We start from the raw sequence: 18,662 nt of genomic DNA on the forward strand, positions 1-18,662 counted from the left end.
GATCATATTCAATTTGTTGTCTTTGACCCTCATAAGGTCCCTTTCCTAATAACATATCTAGATTTCTTTGAGGGTAACCAGCTGCTGCATTTCGCCTAGCTGTCTCCATGCAAAATTCCTCATTGGCAACCTTCCATAACAAATATTGTCCTCCATTTAGCACAGATCGACACATGTTAGCCCAATCTGCTGGTGTCACGTCCAAGTTGGTAATAGATTCGACCATACTTATGGTAAAGGGTGCTTGTGGACCATAGGTTGTTACAGCCTCCTTTAATTGCTTTACTGTTTTGAAATCTAAAGCACGGTGAATTCGTTGCCCTCCTGCCTGCTCAAGTACAGGGCATGCTAATCTTTGGGGTCCTGCCTCAGGATTCCGTCCGTCAACTACGGGAGTTGAGGGCCGCTCAGCTGTAGATGGAGCTGTTGGTTGAATTACGCCCTCTGGTGATAGAACGAAGTTAGTAGCAGCCTCCTGTTGTAATTCTCCACCTGATGGCTGTTTTTCCTCTAAGCTTTCTTTCTTCAAATTTTCCTCTGTCTGACTAGCTCGAGAGACCTTCTCTTTTGCTTGACCTAACATGTTTTCTACCATAGTCTGGACCTCTAACAATTTACTTAACAGTCTTTCAGTTTGTTTTTTACTAGATTCTAATCTACTATAAAGGTAACGCAATCCAATAAGATAGCATAAAACAAAGCCAAAACAGAACGAAACAAAAAAGGAACAGAGAATGGTTGTATCAATTTTCTCTTTCTCAGGGCCGAATAACTTCAAACCTTGAGCCAACCATTTTTCCCAGTTCGCCTGAGAAAATTCTAGGGCTAGGGAGCTTGAAACAAAAACAAAATAAATCAAAACAAGAACACATTGTTTTTTGAAATGGTCACCCATTCTGTCGCCTTCCCTCAGGGGCGAGCAATTTTACTCACCTCCAAGCTTCAGGCGTTCCCCGTACGGGCCACCAATTGCCGCAGTCTGGCTGGGCACAGAATCACGAGCCACTCAAGCAGGAACAAAACTTTATTTTTGAAAATGCCGCCAATACCCCGTACATGTCCGGGAAGAGGCCGGTCCACCCACGCGGTGGTGTTCTACCGGAACCGGGAACACAAGTTCCTCCCCTGGAATTCCCTCCTACTGTACTTCCCCAACCAATGGGAACTCTCCAGGAGTCCCGTAGCAGACCAAGGTGAACAACAGGAGTCCAATATCCATATGAATGCAAATCTTAACATAATCATATCATCTCAATGGCTAGCTGGTGTCACCTTACAACCAAAAGTGCCATGCATCACATTACTTGGCTGTGGCTCTTAGCAATAATCTGAAAGTATGATTCTATGTATGATTTCACATACATAGAATGGAGAAAGGAAAACTTTTTCCACCAATGATGCTGAAACAGATATCAATATAGGAATGATCTTTAAAAGAACATCAACCCTTAAATTGTATCTCATCACTCAACATTAATTCAAATATATTTGAGACCCAAAAGTAAAATGTGATAATACTATTACTGTTTTAGAAGAAAAGATCTCTGTGACCTGGGAAAAACAAAGATTTTTATATAAGACACAAAAGAGAAAAAATTACAAAGTAGTATTAGCAATTTTAAAATTTCTGCTCTTCAAAAGGCCCCATTAAGAAAACAAAATGGGGGTGCTGGGGATTTAACTCAGTTGGTAGAGTGCTTGCCTTGCATGCACAAGACCCTGGGTTCAATCCCTAGGACCATTAAGAGAGAGAGAGAGAGAGAGAGAGAGAGAACACAAAATGGGCCAGGTGCACCAGTGCATGCCTGTAATCCCAGTGGCTCAGGAGGCTGAGGCAGGAGGATCATGAGTTCAAAGCCAGCTTCAGCAAAAGTGAGGTGCTAAACAACTCAGTGATACCCTGGCTGGGGGGATGTGGCTCAGTGGCCAAGGGCCCCTGAGTTCAATCCCTGGTATCCCCTGCCAAGAAAAAGAAAACAAAATGGTGTGTGACTTGGGAGGTAGGAGATTCTCAAGTTCGAGGCCAGCCTTAGCAACAGTGAGATCCTGTCTCAGATTTTTTTTAAATTTTTTTAAGATCTGGGGATGTAGCACAGTAATAAAATATTCCTGGATTCATTCTCTAGTACCAAAGAAAGAAAACAAAATGATAAGTCACAAGATTTGAGAAAATATTCAGAACCCAAATATCTGGCAAAGGATTTGTTTGTAAGTACATAAAGAACTCTTACAATTCAAGAAGAAGAAGACAAAAATATTTGAATAGATACTTTTAAAAAAGATATAGGAATGGCCAATAAGCATGTGAATAGATGCTCAGTCATCTTGGAAATGCAAATTAAAACCTCAGAGAGATTCTGCTTAAGCACCCTTGAAATGGCAATGGCTCAGATAAAGGTAAGTATGCAGGTAGGTTTTACTCTTATACTGCCTCCAACAGCCACATCACATACCAGATTCCAGAAAAAAAGGAATCTTTAAAACATACATACTTTTACATTACTTACCTCATATGATCTCCAAAGTAACCTAAAATTGCTTTTAAGTAGGGCCTGAAGAGAGCATCAGCTCATCCATCCGTGACTAGCATTAACTAGACATAGATCTGTCTGGCTGGATTGCTGTAGTGAAAGAGTACTGAGGCTAGAAATAACAGCCTTCTACCTCTTCCTTTTGCACTTATGTATGGTCCTGATATAAGACTATAATAAGCATCTCAAAGATAAAACAATGAATTACTTCTCATTACTTTTACTGTAATAGCCACTATTCTTCCTTCAAGTACTGAATAATATGTATTCCTGCTAAAATAACTCCAGTTTTCAAAATCCAGGTCTTCTACTGAGCTAAAATAAGTAGCTATTCAGAAAAGTATCTATTTGCCAAAGGAAATAGTTGTGAACTGGAAATGTGGAGACAGAATTCTTTTTTTCTTGACAACAAATTAGTTGCACTGGATTTATTTTTGCCCTCTAGCCTTTGGGACCTTATTCCAGATTCTGGCTAGTATGGGTCTTCTTATTTCAAGGAGGTCATTAAACCTGTTTGGGGTGATACATTGAGACAGCTCACACACCTTGAAAAGACATAATTCTAGTGAAGGTAGGTTGAAAGGAAATTTAAAGCGATGAGATTCCAACATCATTGACCCTGCAATAGTATTCTATAGAAAGATGGCAGGTGGGACTGCAAATTGGTGCAGCCAGTATGGAAAGCAGTATGGAGATTCTTTGGAAATCTGGGAATGGAATCACCATTTGACCCAGCTATCCCTCTCTTCGGACTATACCCAGAGAACTTAAAAACAGCATATTACAGGGACATAGCCACATCGATGTTTATAGCAGCACAATCCACAATAGTTAAACTGTGGAGCCAACCTAGATGCCCTTCAGTGGATGAATGGCTAATAAAAATGTGGCATATATACACATGGAATTTTACTCAGCAATAAAAGACAATAAAATCATGGCATTTGCAGGTAAATGGATGGTGTTGGAGAAGATAATGCTAAGTGAAGTTAGCCAATCCCCAAAAAACAAATGCCAAATGTTTTCTCTGATATAGGGAGGCTGACTCATAGTGGGGTAGGAAGGAGGAGCATGGGAGGAATAGATGAATTCTAGATAGGGAAGAGGGGTGGGAGGGAAAGGGAGGAGGCAGGGGATTAGCAAGGATGGTGGAATGTGATGGACATCATTATCCAAAGTACATGTATGAAGACTCGAATTGGGTGTCAACCTACTTTATATACAAACAGAGATATGGAAAATTGTGGTATAGATGTGTAATAAGAATTGTAATGCAAAAAAAAACCAAAGTACATGTATAAAGACATGAATTGGCATGAACATACTTTAAATACAAAGATATGAAAAATTGTGCTCTTAAAAAGAAGTGTTCCTGCCTTATAATAAAATAAATAAAGGACAAACAACTTCCCAGGACAGAGTAAATATATTTTATGTATTCAATATCATTGAGAATTTCTAACCCATATTCTTTACTAGTGTAAAAATAATATGGCAATAAATGTTCCTGTGCATTTAAAAAAATAAAGAAAGAAAGATGACGGGTAAAATCAGAAATGAGTGAAGTCGAGTGCAGTGGCACATGTCTATAATCCCAGTGGCTTGGGAGGCTGAAGCAGGAGGATCACGAGTTCAAAGACAGCAACTTAGTAAGGCCCTAAGCAACTCAGCAAGACCCTGTTTCTAAACAAAATACAAAAAAGGGTTGGGGTTGGGGTTCAGTGGTTGAGCACCCCTGAGTTCAATCCCCAGTACGAAGGGAGTGGGGAGGGAGGGAGGAGAGAACTTATCCCTCATTTCCAAGGCTTCCCTGACTCATTCATCCAGTAGCTTTGATTGGCCAAAGGCAGAACATGCAACTTTAGTTTCCTTTAGTTTCACATATGCAGTGTTGCTCTGTAACCATAGAAAGAAAGTGGGCTCCAAGTTGTAGCCAGAAGGACTTATGTACAAAGATCATCTCATTTTTCCCCCAGTGCTGGGGCTGGAACTGGATGTTTCCTAGCTTATGTTAGCCACTCTCCAATCCTATCTCATCTATTACAAGATTGTGACACAGAGGTTTTTTTCTTTTCCTCATGGGAAAGACCTATTTGGGATGGGTCCAATGCAGGAGGATGGTCCAAATGACCTCTTAAGATTGCCATAGGAGCCCAGGCATAGCTTAGTGTTAAAGTACTCCCTAGCATGCACAAGGCCCTGGGTTCCATCCCCAGCACCACAAACATGTACACACACCAAAAGTGACAGACAGTCACAGAACTCTAGATGGTGGTTTATCTACTTCTAAGCATTTATATATCAAGTTTCCCTTAAGTCAGAAACATACCCATTAACAAATCAAACTGGGATCTTTGTCATTAAGGTATTAAGAGGGTACCTAGGGGGCTGGGGTTGTGTCTCAGTGGCAGAGCACTTGCCTAGCATGTGCAAGGCCCTTGGTTCGATCCTCAGCAACACATAAAAATAAATAAATAAAATAAAGTTATTGTGTATAACTAAAAAATAAGTATTAAAAAAAGAGGGTACCTAGGTGGGTAGAAAAGGGCAAAATCATGGTGTAGTATGGGACATACAATATTTGAAAATGTGCTGAATAACAAGTGTGAAATGAAGTGGCTAGAAAAACTAGGAACCCATTTCTGAAAACCAAGGAAGAGTTTTGAGTTGATATTAAAGCCAAAGCATGAGCAAGAGATGATGCAGTCACCCCCACTCACCAGAAGCCTCTGGAGCAGCCAGCAGCAGGCAGGAAAGATGTGTTGAGCTGCTGCCTGCACAGAGTATTTTCTCCCAAACTTCTTTTTGCCTCCTGCCACAGCGGAGTTATCTTCCAGCACCAACTCTGTCATTTGCTGTTTTCCTCATCTGACAATGTAAGGGTAATTAACACACGTCTCTCAGAACTGTTAGAGGATTTAGGATGATGTCCCAAGTGATGTGCCTGGCACAAGATCTTGTTTATTTTATGATACTTCTGCCAGCCAGGTGCCCTGAAGAAAAGCCTCTCTCCAGACCCACTTGTCCAGGGATCAGTCCCACAGAGGTCATGGAAACAGACATCATTTAAGGTTTATGTGAAAGTAGGAAAGTAGGGCTTCTAAGTACTGGTTGTCTTTTTTCTCTTTTTCTTTTTTGGTAGTGCTAACAAGCAGAGCCTCATGTTCTCTGCACTGAGCTACATCCCCAGCTATCCTTGTTGCTTCTCTTTGTGAAGCAACAAAGTGTGAATAGGAGGTCCAAAGACCTGGGGCTAGAATGTGTTCTCCTGCCATCTAATTATGTAACTTTGGGGCAGGTTTGTTTCCCTCATTCAACTTGTCTTACGTGACTATTGAAATAATCATCAGTCCCCTCAACCTGCATCAGTATTGTCTGTCATCTGCAAGGCCCTGTGCCAGGATTCAGGATGTTACCCTTTGCCATCTAGAACACGTGGTCTGGCAGAAGTGGAAAGGCACTGGCAAAAATAATGAACACAAGACAGAGAAAGGTGAGTGTTAGGACAGAAGCATAGGAAGCTGGCACATAGAGAAAGAGGGGGTTGAAGTGAAAAGGAGAACTGGGGAATCTCTCATGCCTTTGTGAAATGAAAGGCTTCTTTTGGATTTTGTCTAAGATTTGATCCATCAGGAAACATTCCAGAGAGAGGTGAGTAATTCAGCCCAGGGCTGGAAGTTGGACTACATGAGATGTGTTTGGGGGTGCATGGGTAGTTCTGTGAACTAGAGAGGAGGCTGCTGGGACCCAGGAAGCTAGACCTAAGTTTGTTCAAAAGAGGAGAGATTAATCTTCTGGTCCAAAGGATTTAGCCAAGCTCAGGAAAAAGGATGGCAAGGAATGTAGCAGCACTCTTCTTGCATTCATTTGTTTGCATATACATTCACTTGCTTCTTTGTTTGATAAGCAGTATTTACTATGTGACAAAACACTAATCTGGATGCTAAGGAGAGAAAAATTTGTAAGACACAGTTTCTTTCCTCAAGAATGTTTGTATAATGGAGGAGACAAGTAGCAATGGTACATAATACAGATAACAGTTGCATCCAGCTCCCAGAACAGCTTTTAGTGAGTGATTATGCTCAGAGGGAGAGGATGGATATAAGAAAACACTTTAAAAGATGTGCCTCTGATGAGGCTAGGATTATAGGTCAGTGATAGAGTGCTTGCCTCAACACATGTGAGGCCCTGGGTCTGATCTTCAGCACCACATTTAAAAAAAAAAAAAGAATAAACAAAGTTATTAAAAAGAGAGAGAGATGTGCCCCTGAGCTGAATTTGAGGGATTTGAAACTTGCCAGATTGAAGTAAGGAGCCATCCAGAGTTAGCAAATGACACAACAAAGCCCAGATGCTGGACAAAGTGGGGCCTGCTGGGAACATTGCAGAGTTTGAGTTTAGTACATGCTAGATTAGGAAAGGGAACTAGGGAGAAAAGATTGGAGAAAGGAGTTGGAATACCCCTAGGCATTTGAGCCTAGTCCTAAGGCATTGAGATGGTACTGAAGATGTTTGAGGAAGTTGGGAAAGTAAATATCAGTAGGATACAGAGGATCACAGAGGTCCTGGGAAGAGGGAAGGAGACTAATTACTGGTCTTCTCATTAATCCAGAAAAAAAAATCAGAATTGAATCTGGATTCAGGACCCATTGGGTCAGTGAAAAGTCTGAATGTGAGTAACTCCCTGGTTTCTGACTTCCCAAGAGAGGAATCAGGAGATTTCAGTATGAAGATGAGTCCATTCTTGAGTATGTTCGAAGTTACTCAGGACACCTGTGATGCTCTCCCCACCCCCCACCCCACCCACATTCCCACCTTCACATCCTTCAGATGCTTCCTATTTCCCGAAGCCCAGGCCAGGTCCCTCCACTGTCCCTCTCAGCCTTACCTTTTTTGATTGTTTGGTTTGGTTGGTTGGTTTGGGGTTTTATGTTTGGATGGTTGGGTTTTTTGTTTTGCTTTGTTTAGTTTGCACTGTGCTGGGTATTGGACCCAGGAACTCATGCATGTTAGGCAAGCGCTCTATCACTGAGCTATACCCCCAGTTTTTAATTTTTTTAAAACTTGACAGATTACCACTGTGATTTTATTGTGCACAGTGATGTCTTGATGTGTACATTGTTGAATGGTTAAATATAGCTAATTAGCAAGTGCATTACCTCAGCTCTCATTTGTGTTGCAGCTGCATAACATCCAGGCTATTTTTCAGGAATACAGTATGTCATCATTAACTCCAGTCATGATGTGATTATGTATCCTTTAACCAAGATCTCCCCTCCCCTTCCCAGCCTCTGGTTAACTACCATACTTTCTGTGAGATCAACTCTGAGATTCCACATGAGTGAGATCATACTGTTTGTCTCTTACCTTTTAACAGGCTTCCTCCAGCCTGTGCAGATCAGATCCTTGCCAGATTGTGTTAGGCTTCTTTGTGTCTCCAACTGGAGCACCTTTTCCTTTTCTTGCTGTCCCTCATTCCAGACTCCCTCAGATGTCAGCATTCCCTGACCTTCTCTACCACCACCACCACCAGGGAGGGCCAGTACAAATCTGTCAACAGACCTATACCCATCCTCACGCAATCATAATGATTTTCAGGTGTGTCTCCTCTCCAACTATGACACACACACCCCACCACACCCCAAAGGCAAGTGGCATCTCTTTACTCATTGTACCTGGCCTAGACATAAAGTAGGACATCAATAAATGTTTCTTAAATGAACAAATGTAAGTGGGGACATCCAACAAAGTTGCAAATCTCAAAAGACAAAAAGCACCAGAGACAAGTGTGAACACCATAAACAACTCCCCCATCCTCTTGCCCAAGCACTACATTGTGTAAAGCCTAGATGTTCGATTATCTAGGCCCATTGCTGTTGGCTTAGTTGTGTGTGGAGCAGATTAGAAAGGGAGAAGGAACACAGAGGCCTAGGGGAGAGGGCAGGTGAAATGCAACTCCCAGCCTTGAAGTGCCAAAGGAAGCCTAGCCTAGGCTCCTTTCCTCTTTCCAACCATTCGGGCCCTAATCTCTATCACCACCTGGTGGCCATACCTATGAATAACAAGTTCCCCCGGCTATAGGCAGAGAGGATCTGTGGATTGGCCTCTGAGGGTTCTGACACTTCCTGGGAATAGCCACAAATCTGTATAGCTATGAGAGTCGCCTTGTTCTGAGAAGCTCCAAGAAATCACTATCACATTCTTAAAGATACCTCCGACCTCCAAAGGCTGAGGATCACTCCTATAAAGGATTCATTCTTTTCTGCCCTCTTTAATGAAGTCCTCTGAATAATTATAATAAAAAAGAAGCAGACCTGGATCCCTACTGCTCAGAACCTCAGCCTACAGTTTCACAAAGAACTTACACAGAACAGAGAATCCAGCTTGAAAACCATTCTTGTACAGCCAAAGGCTTAGAGAGCCTCAGAGCCAAATGGCCCCTTAAAAATCATTGAGACCTACTAGGTCACACCTGGGACGGATGTGATGATACAGAGCAGAGAGCAGATAAGTACAGTACCAGAACTTGATGCAAATGGCCCTCTTTTACCACTCTTCACTTTATTGCTTGCCTTATTTCCCACAACTGAAATTTTTTAGGGGGGTTGTCACTCAGTGGTAGAGCACTTACTTTGCAGGTGCAAGGCCCTGGGTTTGATCCTCAGCACCACATAAAAATAAATAAACAAATAAAAACATTGTGTACATCTACAACTAAAAAAAATTAATAAAGAAGCAGCTTTCATATCCTAAATGTTCCCAAGAAATCACTTTTCCTATATATTCTTAGTTTCTAGAACAAACTATAATACATAAAAAATGTATTACTTACATTTAAATAAGTTTTTTAGAATTTCTTTTTTTGGGGAGGGGGGCGTTGCTGGAGATGGAACCCAGGGCCTGTGCATGCAAGGCAAACACTCTACCAACTGAGCTATATCCCCAGCCCTTAAATAAGTTCTTTTCATAACTTACATCAATATACATAAGCTGACTTATTTTATGAGGAGAAAACAGACTCAGATTAAGTGATGTGCACCAATTTAACAATCCTTTCCATTATCTCACAGCCTTTGTATTCAAATGTGTGTATTCTGTGGTGCTCAAAACACTGACCAGTAGTCAGTGTAACTAACTTGTTATACCTGTTTCAGTGGTGAGCCTAAGACTGACCCCTGCTGACGACAGCCATTTGGAGACGGGGAGGGATAAAGGAACATTGACTGAATATCTGTATACTGGAGTATATATACTGGAGTCTATTGCAAACAACCTTCAAAGTATGTTTTTAATCAACATTTTGCAGATGCCTAAATTGGAGTTCCAAAAAGAAAGTGCCTTGCTCAAGGTCACACAGCTAGCACATGGTAGATCCTTGGTAAACCTTGGGTCTGCCTGACTCCTCAACCTGTTTGTTCCACTCCAGCTGGCTGCATGGGGTTTGGGCCATCCAGCTTGCCTCCCCAGATCTCCTCTCAACCCTGACCCTTTCTTTCTTTCTCTTTAGGAGTGCCAGCTTCTCTCAGGGCACCAGGCAAAAGAGCGACACAGCCGTACAAAAATTGGCCCAGGGCAATGGACACTGTGTCAATGGGGTCAGTGGTCAAGTCCATGGCTTCTATAGCCTTCCCAAGCCAAGCCGGCACAATACAGAATTTAGAGACAGTACCTATGACCTTCCCCGGAGCCTGGCCTCCCATGGCCACACCAAGGGCAGCCTCACAGGGTCTGAGACAGATAATGAAGATGTGTACACCTTCAAGATGCCCAGCAACACCCTGTGCCGGGAGTTTGGGGATCTCTTGGTGGACAATATGGACGTTCCAACTACTCCACTCTCGGCCTACCAGATCCCTAGGACATTCACGTTGGATAAGAACCACAATGCCATGGCAGTGGCCTCTCCTGGAGACTCAGCCATAGCTCCCCCACCCCGGCCCCCCAAGCCAAGTCAGGCAGAAACACCTCGATGGGGCAGCCCTCAGCAGAGGCCTCCAATCAGTGAAAGTAGCAGATCTGTCGCTGCCACCATCCCCAGGCGCAATACCCTCCCTGCAATGGACAACAGCCGACTCCATCGAGGTCAGTATACACCCTGGATGAGACCCAGAGGGAAAGGCAGGTAGCTCAAGGGTTCTCGAACTTTGCTAGCCCTTAGTCCTCCACAAACAAGTAACTTGAGGATCACCTGGGTCACCAATATTCACAAGTTCAGGCATCTTCTAGCCTATCCCCTTACCAGTTGGTCTTGCAGCTATGAGTGAGAAACGTGTCGCAAATCCTGCCTCTGAGAAGTCAGTGTTCTGCTAAGGGATACAAGATATTCTTGGTCAACCACAATACAACATATTATGGGTTTGGAAATCCACATCATAGTATTTTAGTCACTTAAAAGTCAAACCAAAGATTTTTAAAAATAAGTTTAGAAAACCAGCCCAAGCTTTGAGCCAAACGTATGAGAACTAACAGACTGATAACAAAATGAGGTCATCAGACTATTTTGTAAGCTACAACTAGAAGCTCTTTGGTTGAAGTCTGAACTTCTATTTGAAGTACCTCAATTCTATTGTCATTTGTTTACTGAGTGTATTCCAGCTCTACATATAACTTTTTCTGATTAACAACAACAACCAAAAAAAAGAACAACAACATTGATTCCTCTCAGTTTGTATCTTGCTTTACAGCTTGCAAAGCCTTTTCTTGTCCACCCTGTCATTTTAGGCCATGCAGAGTTTGGTAGGACAGATCTTCATTGTCTCCTTGCACACAAGGCCAGTGGTAGTTAAGAGACTTACTCAGAGTTGCAGCGTCATCAAGGGCAGAGATAAGCCTCTGACCCCGGGGGTCCTGGTTTCTTTAGAACTCTTTGCAGTCATTCCATCAATCAAAAATTTGAGTAGTCACCCTGTGCTTGGAACTGAGTTAAGACATAAAACATGTCTCTGCCCTTGAGAGCTCACATCTGGCTGGTGGGGGGGGATGTATAAATTAGTGCAAGAATTGTTACATACTATTCAAAGAGGTGGTATCTGGGGTGAGTAGGACAGGTGGTAAGTGCTAGGGGAGGCTAAGGAGAGGTGAGGTTAAGAAGTCAAGGAGGACTCTTCACAGATGCCAACACTGGAACTAGATCCCGGGGCCTGGGAGGAACACAGTGTTTAAGTAACCCCTTAATATACTGATTTTTAAGACCTTACAGTGATGCAGCCACATCAATGGTTATAGCAGCTTAATTCACAATGGCTAGGCTATGGAACCAACCTAAGTGCCCTTCAACAGATGAACAGATAAAGAAAATGTGGTATATATGCACAATGGAATATTACTCAGCCATTAAAAAAGAATGCCTATGACTTTTGCCAGTAAACAGATGGATCTGGAGTCTATAATGCAAGTACAATGAGCCAATCCCCCAAATCCAAAAATCCAAAAGTTGAATGTTCTCTCTGATATACAGATGCTATCACACAATAGAGTGGGGAGTAGAAGTTCAGTGGATTAGACCAAGGGGAATAAAGGGAAGAGAGGGAGAATGGGATGGGAAAGACAGTAGAATGAATCGGACATAACTTTCCTATGTTCATATATGAATACACGACCAGTGAAACTCATCATGTACAACCACAAGAATGGGATTCTAATTAGAATAAGTCGCACTCCATGTATGTATAATGTCAAAATGCACTCTGCCCTCATGTATATCTAAAAAGAACCCAAAAAAGTAACATAACACTGGGCTGAGAGCTGTACCTTCAGAAGTATCAGGAAACTGAGCCACACTGGAGGGGATGGGGAAGAGTCAGCACATGGGTCAGCAAGAGTACATATGATCTTCCTTCTGTCACAGCTTCCTCCTGTGAGACCTACGAGTACCCGCCACGTGGTGGAGAGAATGCAGGCCGGTCTGCTGAGTCCATGAGTGAGGGAGTCAGTCCTTTCCTGGTGAGTGGGGTTTGACCAGGGTTCCTCGGGCCAGCTAGGGTAAGGAAAAGGCCACATGGCAAGGTACCACAAGCACAGCTCCAAAAGAGTGGTGGTATCTCCTTCATAGGACCCTGCCTGGGTTCTTGCCTCGGTTCAGAACCCTAGGTTGAGCTTTTAGACAAGTAAAACACAGGTACCCTTGTTTGAAGGAAGTGTGAGTCCTCAGGTAGGCTGGATTATAAGTCTCAAAGCCCTGTGGGTCAGTGGAGGGGGTCTAGAATGCAGCAGACCCAGGCTCAGGGGTAGTGGGTCTTCTGCACAGCAACCTTAGCCACCAGTTATCACATGGAAGACAGACCCTGAAAAGTAAGACTCTGAGCAGGACTGGTACTCAGGGTCAGGCCAGCCAGAAAAATTGCAGCTTGAACACAGGATCCCAGGATGCCCTCTAGAAGGGACAGATCACCATTGTCCAAGGTGCAGGTAAGTACACCTGGGCCTGATTTTGAGCCAGCTGGAAAGACAGTGGAAGTTAGGTAACCAAGACTGTGGTAGCTCGGGTATGTGACAAGGCGGACGATGCAGGAGTTGGAGAATGGCTGCAGCCCAGGCTACTGCACTGTGCAGGGGTGAGGCAGCTCTGCTTGATCCTGGATGTTACTTAGGTATCTGGGGTAAGCTGTGCTTCCCCCACTGCAAGCTGCATGGGGGCACAGCTGGTCCCAGACCTCAGCTCCCAGGGCCAAGACTCCTTACATGCTCTTGTCACAATCAGGATCTAGAGGCCAATGCCACCCCATCACCACCTGGTAGTCCTGAACCACACCTATGCACTTCACAGCCCGTAGTGCCCTCTGCCTTGGCCAGGCATCCAGAAATCTTGAGTGCACCCAGCCATCAAGAATATTTTATGCTTTAAATTGATCATAAATTGTAGGTGGGTCCCAAGCTAGAAGGGGGCTCATTGGACCCCATTTCTTCTGTTTCCCATGCTGTTTTTATTAGGTCTTTCTAAGATCTCCCTTGTAGCCTCAAAGTATAACAAACCACTGGGAGGGCTGGCCTTGTGCTTCTCACCTTGTGCTTCTTCGTGCTAATGACAGATCTGTTTCTTTCCCTCTTCCTCTCTGTAGCCAGGGAAAACACTTGTGGGTCGGTCGGATAGTGCCAGTTCAGAAGACAACTATGTGCCCATGAACCCAGGTTCTTCTACCCTGCTGGCCATGGAGCGGGCAGGTGATAATTCCCAAAGTGTCTACATCCCCATGAGCCCAGGGCCCCATCCATTTGACCCCCTTGGCTACCCATCCACAGCCCTCCCTATGCACAGAGGCCCCAGCCGAGGAAGTGAGATTCAGCCCCCTCCTGTCAACCGTAACCTCAAGCCTGACCGGAAAGGTAAGCCCACTTTCCCCTGCCCCATTCTCTGAACATCTAGGGACTATTTGCATTTGCTCAGGAATGTGGTAGTTTTTTGTCACTGTGATCAACATACTTGACAAGGACAGTTTAGAGAAGGAAAGATTTATTTTGGATCCTGGTTTCAGTCCATTGTCAGCCAACTCCATTGTTCTGGGCCTGAGGTGAGGCCGATTATCATGGGGGAACAGTGTGGCAAAGGAGAGCTGCTCAGCTCATGGCAGCTGGAAAGCAGAATCAAAGAGAGGAAGGAGCCAGGGAGGAGATAAACTCTTCCAGGACATACGCCCAGCAGGTTCCATCTCCCAGTAAGCCATTCATCTACCAGTAGATTAATCCATTTGACAGATGTGCTCAGAGCCCTCATGACCCAGTCATTGCCTAAAAGCCTCATCTGTGAACCTTGTTGCACTGGGGACAATGCTTTCATGGTGAGACTTCAGGGAACCATGACAGGGTGGATACTGGACTAGGAGTACATGATTTTGTGCAAATCGTGTAACCTCTTCAGCCTCAGTTTTCTTACTGTGAAATAGGGATGGTGATTCCTACCTCCCACATTTATTTGGAAGGATAACATGTCAGTGCATCAGATCCCTGGAAAATGGGTAGTAGTTAGATCTACAATGCTGCCTGACAGCCAGAAAGAGGTGCTAGAGTTCAAGTTCCAGGTCACCCACTGCCAATCTTTTGTCCTTGGCTCCTGCACGATAACCTGGCAGAGATAGGGCCCTGTAGAACTGAAACCCAGGTCCTTTTGGCTTTTCCCTTCCTCCACTGTGGTTTACACAGCCTTCTTCAATATCAGCAGGAGTAGTCATGGTGGCCATCTTCATTTCAAATATAGTCTCTTGTTTTTATATAAAGTCACAAATCTGTTGTCAGACCATGTGTCCCATTTTGGATTCTGCAAATCCAATCACCATAGATACAGCAGGAAGGATATATAATTTGGAATCTAAAGATATGATTTCAACATGGAAAAAGATTATACTGTCAGACCTTGGTATCTGCAGGTTCTGTATCTGCAGATTCAATCACTGCAGATCAAAAATACTTGAAAAAAAACCTGTACATTGTGCATATCTTTCTTGTCATTGTTCCATAAACAATTTAACATCATGTTAATCAAATAATCTAGAGATGATGTAAAGTATATAGCAAGAAGGGCACATAGGTTATAAGCAAATACTATGACTTTTGTTGTACTGGGGATTGAACCCAGGGCCTTGCACAAGCTAGGCAAATACTCTACCACTGAGCCACATCTCCAGCCCCTTTTTTAAATTTTGAGACAAAGCTTCATTGAATTGCCAAGGCTGTCCTCAAACTTGTGACCCTCTTGCCTCAGCCTCGAAATTAACTAGGATTGCAGGCATATGCCACCACACCTGGTTCTGACATTTTACGTAAGGGACTTGAGCATTCAGATTTTTATATCCAGAGGGATCCTCTACAGATGCCAAAGGAGGCCTGTCTAACCCTCCGGAGCCTCAGATTCCCTCTGTTGCCAGAATGACTGGGAAGGCTTTTGTAACTGTGCTTACATGTTACATATAAGTGTATCCCATGTGGCTGACTCCTGTGTTCTGTTTCTGCTCCAGCAAAACCAACACCACTTGACCTGAGAAACAATGCTGTCATTGATGAGCTCCCCTTCAAGTCTCCTGTCACCAAGTCTTGGTCCAGAGCCAAGTGAGTGTCTGTGGAGCGAGATCTTAGGGTGTGGGCATTCAATATGAATAGAGTGGTCTCTGGCCTGGGGGTTCAGGGTAGCCAGGTCCTACTGCTGTCACCAGTTCATCATGGCACTTGGTCCTCATCTGTAAAGGGGGAATATTATTATATCATTACCAAGCTGATAATGGGAAGCTGTGGTGACCCAGGTCTGGGTGTGAGAGAGCCAAGGGTCTCCCAGGCTCACTCTGTCTTCTTCCCACAACAGCCATACCTTCAACTCTAGCTCCTCCCAGTACTGCCGTCCCATCTCCACCCAGAGCATCACCAGCACAGACTCAGGAGACAGTGAAGAGAACTACGTCCCTATGGTGAGTCCCCTGGGTTTGGCTGGATGATACCTTCTGGAATCCTCCAGGACCTTCTGCTCAGTTCACTACTTCTCATCTCAGCCCAGGGCCTCTCTGTACTATTGTGGCCTTCGGCTGCAGACCCTTCTTGAGCACATGTGCAGGAAGCAGCATGAGTTGTCAGCGGTCGGAAAGACATGGTCCCTACCCAAAGTAGGTCAGTCTTAAAGGGTAGAGGCAGCCTGCCTCTCTCCCCTGACACAGGGGGCATGATTAGTGCTCTTGGAAGAGCAGCACCAGAGGTATCCGCTCAGTGTTAGGAAGACATACCTGCACACACTCACTGGGCTGACAGCTGTAATAGGTGTGAACACAGGTAGTGCACGATGTGGTTCCTCCCTGAAGTTTTTTTTTTTTTCTTTTTTATTGGTTGTTCAAAACCCTCCCTGAAGTTTTCATTGGAAGAGAATTGCCTCCCAGCACCTGGTCATCCTTAAAAGGAAACTTCAACTAACCATTATATAACCAGAACCCAAGACTGTCACCTTTCTCATTAGAATCAGACTTGGGGACAGTCCTAGACATGCAGGTGCTTTCCCACAGCAGTAGCCTGGCTGGACATAGGCCCCAAGAGCCTGTTACCTGGAGAACCAAGAAGGAACAGAGGCTTTGTGCAGCTGGAGACGAGGCAACTGTTCAGTCAGAGCAGTTGGGGGGCCGCTGCCTCGGGACCTGCTGCTCTAGGCCATGGGCAGGCAGTATAGAGGGGGGCTACAAGAGGAAACAGGCTTGTTCTTAGGGTCCCACAAGCAAAGGCTGGGTCTCAGAAGACAGTAGGTGAGATCTGGCTTGAAGCCCTAAGAGGGAGGCCACATGGTACCTGGGATAGGTGCAGGTTTGGAAGTCAGACAACAGCTCAGGTTCCGTCACACCGCAGCCTCACAACCATGATGAACAGTGATAATATCTACCTCACAGGATTGTTGTGAGGACTTAGAGAAGAAAGTATAAAGTCCCTGGCAGTGTGTGGCTCCAACAGGACACTGAATGAGTACCTTACTCCCGAGCTGTGTTTTCCTGAGTAGGGGGTTCATCGATTTCCTAGACTCACTCAGTTTTGTCTTTCCTATGTTAGCAAAACCCAGTGTCTGCATCTCCAGTTCCCAGTGGCACCAACAGTCCAGCCCCGAAGAAGAGTACTGGCAGCGTCGATTACCTGGCCCTGGACTTCCAGCCGGGCTCCCCAAGCCCCCACCGCAAGGTGCCTGGGGTGGGGGTGGGGAATCAGTGAGAGCTGCAGAGTCTCAGGGAGAGGGCAGGGAGGCCAGCACTGCTCAGCCTCTCTCCATAGCCAGCTCGTAGGACTCAGCTGTGCTTTAGGTGGGGGTCTCTGAGGCTCCTGTGCTTTCTCAGGGCACAGATCCCCTCTGAGCACAGAACATCAGTCAGCCAATCCCTTTGCAGCAGACATGGGTACATGATAGTACACACAGACCCGAGTTTTTCAAGGTTACAGAGTGAATCAGTAACAGATTGGAGACACAGAGATCCTGCCTCCTGTCCTGAGCTCTTCTTTGTGAATTCATTGGGTGGGGCCCAGAACCCTACCAGTGATAAAGCAGCCTTCGGAAAGGACCTCCAGGCCTAGGAAAACCTCCCAGAAGCACCCAGCCACCCTGTCTACACAGTGGGGGCTGGGGGGTCCACCTCAGTGCAGGATCCCTCACAGGTCCTTGTGAGGGATCATCAAGGGGACACACCTAAAGCCCTAGAGCTGGGGCTTACTGACACTCAGCACACTCCCCTTGGAAGAGTGGCCAGAGGGAAGAGGAGGGGAGGATGAAGACCTAAACCCTTCTACCAATTCCAAGAGAAGGCCTGGGTCCTCCCGAGCCTTAGTGGGAAGGAAGGGCTGGCAAGGTTGTTGTGTCTGACAGGAAGTCAGTCCACAAGGACCTGCAAGTATAAAGCCCACACTGAGAAAGATGGCAGGTTCTTGAGTCTGGTCAAAGTAGCAGCAAAGGCCATCTCTCCTCCCCTCCCCTTGACCCTGCTTGGGAAGACCCCACCTTACTGGTGACTCACAGTCACTCCTACTTTGTTCCCTCAGCCATCCACGTCATCTGTTACATCAGACGAGAAGGTGGACTATGTCCAGGTGGATAAGGAAAAGACCCAAGCTCTGCAGAACACCATGCAGGAGTGGACAGATGTGCGGCAGTCCTCGGAGCCTTCCAAGGGCGCCAAGCTGTGATGTGGGGTCCACCAAGCCCAGAGAGGGCCCGGGAGGCAGACGCCCAGAGCTGGCTCCTCCCGTCTCCCTCCTCTCCCAGCTCCCTCCCTGCCCCTCCACTCTGCCACTCTTGGCCTTCAAAGCACTTGACATCAGGGACCCTGACCCTTCCCCTGGGAGGTGAGGCCTTGATGGGGACACTTTCTCTGCCCACTTGGGGTCCACCTGTGACTTTTATCAATACTGGCTGTGCCTCCACCCACCTTAGTTAGGAGCTGTTGCCAAAAAAACCTCTTTCTGGCCTGGAGACCTGTCTACTGAATGCTTGGAGGGAGGGCTGGGACTCTGAGCCAGACTTAACACCTCCTGTCAGTCACAGCCCTCCACCCCCTTTCATTGTCCTCTGGGCTACCTCTCTTCAGTCCCAGAAGAGGACAACCCAGGGAGCCAAGGATCAGCAGACCAAAGTGGACGTGGACTTTCTTATTCCTGTTTTTCTCAACTGGCGAGAGGCAAGGCTGCCAAAAG

General features: G+C 45.3%; 1 protein-coding gene across 3 annotated transcripts in view; it reads left to right on the forward strand.

Annotated features, from left to right (window-relative positions):
• GAB2 (GRB2 associated binding protein 2) overlaps nt 1-18,662 on the forward strand; it is a 189,056-nt gene extending 170,394 nt beyond the window's left edge. For all 3 annotated transcript variants that reach the window (XM_081280021.1, XM_081280019.1, XM_081280020.1), the window contains exons 4-10: nt 10,039-10,613; nt 12,379-12,473; nt 13,589-13,853; nt 15,479-15,569; nt 15,820-15,922; nt 17,037-17,162; nt 18,012-18,662. In XM_081280021.1, the coding sequence (XP_081136147.1) occupies nt 10,039-10,613; nt 12,379-12,473; nt 13,589-13,853; nt 15,479-15,569; nt 15,820-15,922; nt 17,037-17,162; nt 18,012-18,155 (1,399 nt within the window). In that variant the 3' untranslated portion in view covers nt 18,156-18,662. The remainder of the gene's footprint in view (nt 1-10,038; nt 10,614-12,378; nt 12,474-13,588; nt 13,854-15,478; nt 15,570-15,819; nt 15,923-17,036; nt 17,163-18,011) is intronic.

Source organism: Spermophilus citellus (genome assembly GCF_964194105.1).
Source record: "Spermophilus citellus genome assembly, chromosome: 2".
NCBI lineage: Eukaryota > Metazoa > Chordata > Mammalia > Rodentia > Sciuridae > Spermophilus > Spermophilus citellus.